Raw genomic sequence first — 8,939 nt, forward strand, 5'->3', positions numbered from 1 at the left:
TTGTTTGGATTAAAAAAATGTGAAAAGTGAAATCAATACGCTGGTTATTTGTTTAGTTGACAAAAAATGAAGTAAAAATTCACAAGAGTTTAAACTTATCACAAGGAAAATAAATTACCAAGCACCCGCAATTACAATAATCATGCAAATCTCATATTCAAATGTCGCCAAAAAACAGTACAACTTAGCCATATTATTGGGAATCGACTAAGGGAGATTACTTCTTATCAATATTGTTGCCAACCAAACAACTTAACAAAGCTACTCGGGTTTTCCAATGATTTCTCAAAAACCTTGCTTTCATAAATTTCTACTTGTAGTTTTTTTTTTCCCTTAATTGTGTCAATCATCAATTAAAATATAAAGTAATTGCTTGAAATGATTGCTTGCTTGAGTTTTTTTTTTAGAAATTCTACCAACAAATGTAGTGCAATAAGTTCTGATTTGTTTTTGTTTGAACAACCGAACTACACCAAATCCATTTTGTTGCGTGGGCCTAGGAAAGTTGTCTCCCACACAGTCTAAGTGATCAAACTAAATTTGCATTTTCTTAATAAGTCAATTAGGGCATGTTCTCATTTAATGAACTCAGCTGAACTGAACTGAGCTGAATTAAGCTGAACTGAACAGAACTGAGTTGAACTGAACTGAATTGAATTGAACTGAACTGAAATGAAATGAATATTTTTTAAGAGAAGGAAATTAGGAGCTGACTGAACTGAACTGAACTGAGCTGAACTGAACTGAATTTCAATGTAAGAGAACAGACCCTTAGAGTTGCTCAACTGATAGCAGGCTTGAAACTACTTCCGCTCCTTTTCAAATCCTTATCTATTTTCCATTTCAACACAATACTATAGTAGATCTCCATTTTCCATGTAGAAAAATAAAAGACCCCCATTAAGATAGCCCATTAAGGCATTAACTAATACAAACTATAATCGCAAATTCTCCATCTATTTACGTCACCTCTCACAAGGTCCATGAATCTTGATTCTTCCACCCATGAACCCCCCTAATTGATAAAGGCATGTAACATTGTGTACTCTCTATGTCTCTATATTTTTGCCTCATTTGACTTTACGCGGTATCCAAGACATGTGTTAAAACATTTATGTGTCAAGTTTCCTATGCGTAAAAATTATAAAGGGTAGAAAAAGATTATAATGAGATGAACCAAACAAGAACCCACGTCACCATATTTTCTTTTATATAGCAAGAATTTACAATCAAATTTATCAAAGTCTGACCCTCATTTTGATAATGGGGCAACACAAATATGGAGTGAGGAACTATTGACACTGGTAATAATAAATGTTAAGATTATTAGTGTGTGTGACAACTGACAAGACTCCATATATTCATAGTTATGGCTCTAGTAATCCAACCATATACTCGCACTACTCCTCCTAAACCTTTGATTGAATTTTCTGGAATTGTAAATCATCATCTAAAGCTTCAACCCAGTATTTCATGGCGTCGTCAACCTAAAGCTTCATGGCAAGAGGTTAGCCGTTAAACACCTTTTCAAAATTCAAAATCATTCAACATTTTCACTATTAATTGTATATTTGATTAATTTTGCAGGTTGCAGGTGTATTGGTTTTCTCAGCAATTCCTTTTACGGCAGTCAAAGCCTTTGCCAACAGTCCTTTTGCTGTTACTCTCCAGAAACGTCTTTTACAGCAGAAATTATCTGCTGCCGAAGAATCTATTCAGCGCAATAGGCTTGCTCAATTGGCGCGCAATCGCAGGTTTTATGCTTCTCTTTCTTATATTTGGCGCCAATTTTGTTGATTGATTTTGCGCCAATTTTGTTGATTGATTTTGCTCGAATTTTGTTGATTGATTGTGCAATTTAGGGTTTAGATATCATTCAATTTGTTACTCTACTTATTTATTAGGGTTTATGCTTGTATAATCTAATGTAGTACTAGTTTGATACAAATAGCATTAAACTTAATGCTTGATTTGTGAAATTAATTTCCTTTTTGATGGTTGAACTAAGGTTTTGTAATATATGCAGTCGTTGGTATGGAGGAGAACGACCGCGATGGCTTGGTCCAATACCTTTTGAATATCCGTCGTATCTAACTGGACAACTTCCTGGAGATTATGGTTTTGATCTTGCTGGTCTTGGGAAGGATCCTGATGCTTTGTTAAGATATTACAAGTATTGTTCTTTGCTTTTTTTTTTATTATTATTATTATTGAAATTACCTGTTTGTTTTATCTTACTATATGTGCTAGTTGGTAATATTGGTATGCAATGTTTGCCTATCTTTCATACAAGTGATCCATATGTCTGTTTTTGTTGTTAGGTATTGGTAGAGTAATAATTAAAGCGTAGAATCTTAAGTTGTATATGCGCTATTTTAGATACTTTGTGCATCTATGTATATGCTTGTGTTTCTACCCTATCAGACTTAGTTTTGGTGTTATCGATACAAAGTCATAATGGTAACAAATATTATATGTAACATCATAGACTTGTACAGTCATTACCTTTGTGCCAAGGTTACGACCACATCCTCTCTAAGATAGGGAGACAAACAACATAATCTTTCTCTGATAATCTCTAATCATTTAAGCCACCTCCAATAGTCATTGTATGCACTTGACCAACTTAGCCTAACCATCTCTAATCATGTATGTTGTTGTCATGTGCAGCTTTGAGATACTCCATGCTCGCTGGGCTATGCTTGGGGCTCTTGGTGCTCTGATTCCAGAAATACTGGATCTTAGTGGAGCTTCTCACTTTGCTGAACCTGTCTGGTGGAGAGTTGGTTACTCAAAACTTATGGCAAGTCTCTTGATCCACAAGCATCACTTAAGTTTCATTTTGAGTATCATATATTTATATTTATCTAAAGAGAAACCAAGGAATCATTAATTGGATTTTCCCTTAAAATATAGAGCAGTGCTTATAGGACACTTCATAATATACTACATACTCCTTTCTGCCAGAGGCCCAAGACTATGATATATTTCAAATTTGAGCAAAATAACAAATTGTATGTGTGAAATTATCATGTACTGTTAGTCTGCTACACCCTTTTTTGTTTCACAGTTGAGAACTGAAAGGAAAATTATAGCCTCAAATATGATACAAAGACTGTCAATATATCATGTTGTGTGATTCAACAGTGCAGTGTATTAAAATTAGTGAATGCCTTCATAGTTTAAAACAAGGCGAATTAAGTATCTACCGTTTTCGATGTTTGTCTTGAAAGCACAAAATTAAGGTGACAATTTTTTATTCTACCGAAGGAAGCACCCCCTTTCCTGTGGGGAGGTTGGAAACAAAATTGCCTGAAATATCTTTTTTGACACGATCAATTTAGGACCTTATTATGTAATATGCTGTGATAGTAAAGCACAAGAATAAATCTGTTTTAGACTTGTGGTTGTTACTTGTTTGTAACTATCCTCTTAAGATAGGAAGAAAACCTAAATATGTGGGTTGCTGGTACATGAAAAGCCTCTTGGATTTAGGGTGCTGAGAATTTTGTTGGAGACTAAAGAGGCAGAATTATGATTTGGGGTGCATTGCTTTTAAGATTCATGCAGTAAGTCGTGGACTACTGTCATACTGTGGCATCTACCATTGTCTGAAACTGCAATATCCTCTAGTGAACCTTTCTGAACGTAAAAAGAAAATACTCATTGATGAGGGGTGAGTTTGGCTTCCTATAGACAGCAGTACCATGGTGGGGCATCATTTGGTGTAGTGCGGTGATAGGGAATCCAAACTGAGTCCATAGAATACCTTTGGTGTGGACTGAAGTAGGAACACATGGGCTTATAATGCTCTGTTAGCCAATGAAGCTACAACTTGGCATGGGTTTCGATGCCCTTGACACGTTTCAAGGGGAATGTTATTGTATGTGAACTAGATAGTGTGGGACTTGTGTCTTATCAATACAGTTTTTCAAGTGTGTTGTATGTTGGAGGATGCATGGGATTATTGAGATATTGCTAGGGAGCACTAACAATGGCAGCAAATAAGAAGAAAATGATGATTATATTGATAAGATGAGAATTACAATAAATCAAATGAAAATTCCACTTTCGTGAGGTGGATTCTCTCCGAATGTGAGCTTTTGAGAAACTTACTCTCTCCCAATAACAAACCACACAATAATCAACATATCCTCTTTCCTCCTAATGAGACCTACTTATAGTAAATCCTTTCTAACGAACCTCTAGCTTATTCCCCTAGTTACTACTAATAGACCATGACTAAGATACCCTTCCCCTAAATACTTATTACTTGCACCACCCGTCGCCCAAACTTTCGCCTTGTCCTAAATGTGGATAGTAGTCGACACTTGATTCCCGGCAATGGCATAAGGCTCCTTATCAGTGAGGTTTTGTTCATTCTCCAATGGTAGACTGTTAGAGCTATGGAAAAACTATTCTGGTACCATATTGCACTACAAGGTTTGGGAGACGTCCGAATGCTTTTAGAACTTTCTAGGGCTATTCTCGTATGACAGCTGGATGCCTAGAATTTTCTTTGGTTCCCCTTTAATTTTTATCTTGACTCTACCACCTAACTACCCCTTCACTTACCTTTGTCTTTTTTTTTCCTACATGTCCCCCTACCTATTTTCCTCCCTTTTCAACTATTATAGTTAGTGTTTTTTTTTTTTTTTTTTTTTTTTTTTAAACAAACTATTATAGTTAGTTTTAGTGTAGAATTAAGTCCATTTTTTTTAAAAAAAAAGTATACAAGAATATAAAATTTCTAAAAATTAATTATAAAAATACATAAAACTTAAAATTAAAAATATTATTGCGCGACAACCGCAATGAAGTCCATGAACATATGTTCAACGCATCAATTCCGTTACCGAATTAGTGTGACTGTTTTCGCGATTGCGACCGAACCGCATTTTCGAACCATGACTTGCATTTGGAGAGCACCTAAAGCATCCATCCTACCATTGATGGCATGAGGTGATTGCTGCTGGTTTATTGTGCAGATATCTTGGGAAGATGTCCAGTTGAATAGTGTGAAGGATAATTAGGTGTTTTTGTAGTGAGACAAGTTGGTGAGACAATAGGAAATATGGCTGTGGGGGTGAAGGGGAGTCTAGAATTGCGGTTGGTGTCATTAAGGGGTGTGGTTATGTTGCTCAAGGACACAAATACTTGCGTAGGTGTTAAGACTGTCATTATTATCACGGAGTAGAATCTTGTGGGTACTTGAGGTGTAATGAATTATACAACCATACAAGCGAGTAACATAGGAAAAGGTGTTAAGACTTTGTCGCTTTTATAACGGAGTAGAATTATATGGATAATTGGATACTTGAAGTGAAATGAAATGTACAACAATACAAGCATGTAACATAGGAAAAGGTGTTGAGACTGTCATTTTTATCACAGAGTAGAATTATATGGGTACTTGAGGTGAAATTAATTGGACAACAATGCAAGCGAGTAACATAGGGTGCATGTGTCATGATGGAGAAGGGAGGATTTTTGGTGAGGAAGGTGATGGAGAAGGGAAGATTTTTGGTGAGGAAGGATGAAGTTGCTTGGCCTAAGCATTTGACAAGAGATTGCAGGGAAGTAATGGGGGTAGAGTTCTGGTTCATGCTTTGTAAACTTGTTATACTGCTGAACCACCAACATTCAAAACTATTTCTTTTTCTAAATATTATAGACTTGAAACTGGCAATACAAAAGGGGAACTTAAATGATTGATCCCGACCCAATTCATCATCTTCTCTGAGCAAGGATGACCCCCCCCCCCCCACCCCCACAAAACCCAAGTGAATGTTGAAAGTCTTGAAACCATTCATGTCAATGCCCCTGCTGACCTGTACAAATATGATTTTTACTTGTGTACGGTAAACTTTGAGTTGTTACTCGCTCATTTATAAGATAGTGCACATTTCCAACTTTTTGCCTTTGTTAATGCACTAAATTGTCCTTTCGGCTGCTGCTGCTGAATAATTTTGTGAAATTCTTCAGGGAGAGACACTTGACTATCTTGGCATTCCAGGACTCCACTTAGCAGGCAGTCAAGGAGTAATTGTAATCGCGATATGCCAAGTCCTTCTTATGGTAACTTTTCTCAGTATGCCTTTGGTTTCTTCATTCCTTATAACTGGTCTTTCAATAACTTTATTGTTGTTGAATCTTCTCTTCTATGTATTTTGAGGAGAATTAAGGCATCTATGTTGCAGTACTTTGGTTAATTACTGTCACCCCATCCTTAATGCTGTATTTAAACATGGTTCTCAAGAGGATGATGCACACCTAGTGTGAGAATCCACCCTTGTTTTCCATTATGAATATTTTTTTATATCATGGTTCTTAAGAGGGTGATGCACACCTAATGTTATAACCCACCCTATCTTTCCATATTGAATACTTCTTCTTTTTGCTTTATAGGCCTTGAGTCATGCTTGTTAATTCTTCCTGTGTGCCGGCCTTTCAGTATGGCTGAACTCATGTTAATTCCATTATGACGTTTCTGCAGTTTAAGTTTACCTAGGAATATAAAATATCTTGTAATTAATCCTTTGTGGGGGATAATGATGCATACTTAAAATTGAAGCTTCACATCTGTAGCATTCTAGTTGTAGCTGTTGACCCTGCTGTAATTAATCCTGCATTGATTTCATGGTTGCCTCCACCTCTTAAGGAGTTAAGGATATGGGCTCCAGAGCTCGTTTGAGCTTGGATAAGCAAGTCTCATTTAGTGTACTTCTAACCATAAAAATAAAATATATGAAAATGCTTAAATTATAATCAACAGTTTGATACCAAAATTCAAGTTTTCTGCGTTTGAAAAGGGGGAAGTTCCCAAGATATCTTGGAGTCGGGAATTACCTCGTTGAATTCTGATAGTACCCCCAGTTTTTCTTGTATAGACTATTGTTGCTTTAATATGAGTGGAATATGGGAATGGGCCATTGTCACAGAAAACTCCTGTCTATAATTTTTAACACAAGTACAAAGGCAAGTTGACTAGAGCTGTTTCTATATCCAATTATTGTAATGTCATCATGTTGGGCATTTTGATTTTTCGTTAAGCTGGCTGTATTTTGTTTATCTAGTAGTAAAAGTTCATCTGCTCTAGTTTCTTGATGGTTCACCATTTGCAATCTGTCGGTTCTGTATCTCCGCCCCCTCTTTGACTTCCTATTCTGCCAATTGTTATCGTTCGCTTTTTGTTTGTAATGTAATATTATGTTTGTAACCTTTTTTGTGAAGGTCGGACCAGAGTATGCACGATATTGTGGAATTGAAGCCTTGGAACCCTTGGGAATTTTCTTACCTGGTGATATAAATTATCCAGGAGGAGTACTTTTCGACCCCTTAAATCTAAGTAAAGATCCTGTTGCTTTTGAGGAGCTTAAAGTGAAAGAGATGAAGAATGGCCGATTGGCGATGGTTGCTTGGTTAGGCTTCTTTATTCAAGCGGCTGTGACTGGTAAAGGACCTATAGAGAACCTTGTTGAGCACATCTCCGATCCATTGCACAATAACCTGATCTCGCTGTTTATGTAATGTTTGGCGTCTGTATAGTGTAATTTTTGTATGTACATGTAAATCACATACTTCCTATCTCAAGAAACAAGGGACCAATTGTTTTCTGCTACAGTACAGGCTGCTGAGTAGTTCAACGTATGTGTTGAATTTTTGCTTGAATGAGCAAAGAAAGATGATTGTCCTTTTAGCAGAAGCCTGGGTCATACAACCTATTGATTTGGTTTGGCTGAGTAAGACTGGATTTGGGAGTCGTGTTCGTGCAAAAGATGCACAAGCTTGCTGCTATTTGCGTAGTTGGGGAGTTAATTTCCATCACACCTGTTCTTTGAGCTCGTCATAACTATGGGTGGCATGAAGCACGAGTTAATTTGATGTGTATCAAGGGGCAGAAGAATTAAAATAGCTTGTTCGTGAGCAATTCAAAGTGTGAATATATCATCATAGCTTATGTTTGAGCTATCCTCAGCAAGTTAGCATGTACAATTTGTATTGTCAATACATTATACATAGAACGACACATATTGGAGATGATTATTTTAGAAGTATTCAGAGTTGCATATAAACTCTGCATATTTTGAATCAAGGATTTGAATTTTAATCGAATATTAAAAAATACATTTCTATACAGCTGATGCATCAAGGACCGTCTTTGGTGCTGAGTACATCACAGAATCATGTAACCAACCGCTAACCGCGATAATCAGGCTTGTGTTAGAAGGAGAGCTTATTTCTGAAACTTGAGCATGAAGATTATGTGGTGGGCGTGCCATCATATTATCCGAATTGCATAACGTATACACAGGAAATGTCAAATAAGATGATGTATAATGGGCATTTTATGATGACAGTTGTTTACTTTTATTTTCTCTCACTGCTGTACTTTGTGTTTTAAGGGTTTACAATTAACGAGTACGAAATCAAAATAATGTCAAGGGACACGAAAATGCAAAGAAAAGATGCTTCTGCATTCATCAATGACAACGAAAGGTGTGATAGATAGCACATGTATGTGTGTATGTGTGTGCCAAATCAAGGACAATTTCATCCAATGCAATCACAGCTATTTTTTTTTCTACTTCCTTATCGCTCTTGTACTTGCTTCTTATTGTTGCTAACTAAATGTATGGCTAATAACTAATTGTATTTGATTGCTTGCAACCATGACAATTGATCACCTTTTTAAATTTTTCTTCCTTGAATTAGGCGATAAGTCTAATAGTTTGGTAACTAATAGGGTCTAACAATACCTGGAAAGACCGAAAATTGATAAAGGTACCAAGTACTTTGTAATTAATAACATGTTTTTTTTTTTTTTTACACGAATTAATAACATGTTTTAAGAGACTTTAATGCCCTTAAAAAGATAAGTCGGGCCCTATCACTATGTTTGGTGGTCAAATTTTGCAAAACTTTGAAAAGTATCGGTT

General features: G+C 36.2%; 1 protein-coding gene across 2 annotated transcripts; it reads left to right on the forward strand.

Annotated features, from left to right (window-relative positions):
* Positions 1 to 1,243: 1,243 nt before the first annotated feature.
* On the forward strand, positions 1,244 to 8,137 carry LOC110685559 (chlorophyll a-b binding protein 7, chloroplastic-like). Of its 2 annotated transcripts, XM_021862107.1 has the most exons (6): positions 1,244 to 1,507; positions 1,588 to 1,754; positions 2,027 to 2,173; positions 2,671 to 2,803; positions 5,986 to 6,078; positions 7,234 to 8,137. In XM_021862107.1, the coding sequence occupies exons 1-6, from the start codon at positions 1,370 to 1,372 to the stop codon at positions 7,528 to 7,530; spliced, it is 975 nt and encodes a 324-aa protein (XP_021717799.1). In that variant the 5' UTR covers positions 1,244 to 1,369; the 3' UTR covers positions 7,531 to 8,137. The 2 variants fall into 2 exon arrangements, with proteins under 2 accessions (XP_021717799.1, XP_021717800.1); XM_021862108.1 differs by lacking the exon at positions 5,986 to 6,078.
* The last annotated feature ends 802 nt before the right edge of the window (positions 8,138 to 8,939 follow it).

The sequence above is a fragment of the Chenopodium quinoa genome, unplaced genomic scaffold, assembly GCF_001683475.1.
Source record: "Chenopodium quinoa cultivar QQ74 unplaced genomic scaffold, ASM168347v1, whole genome shotgun sequence".
In the NCBI taxonomy this organism is placed as follows: domain Eukaryota; kingdom Viridiplantae; phylum Streptophyta; class Magnoliopsida; order Caryophyllales; family Amaranthaceae; genus Chenopodium; species Chenopodium quinoa.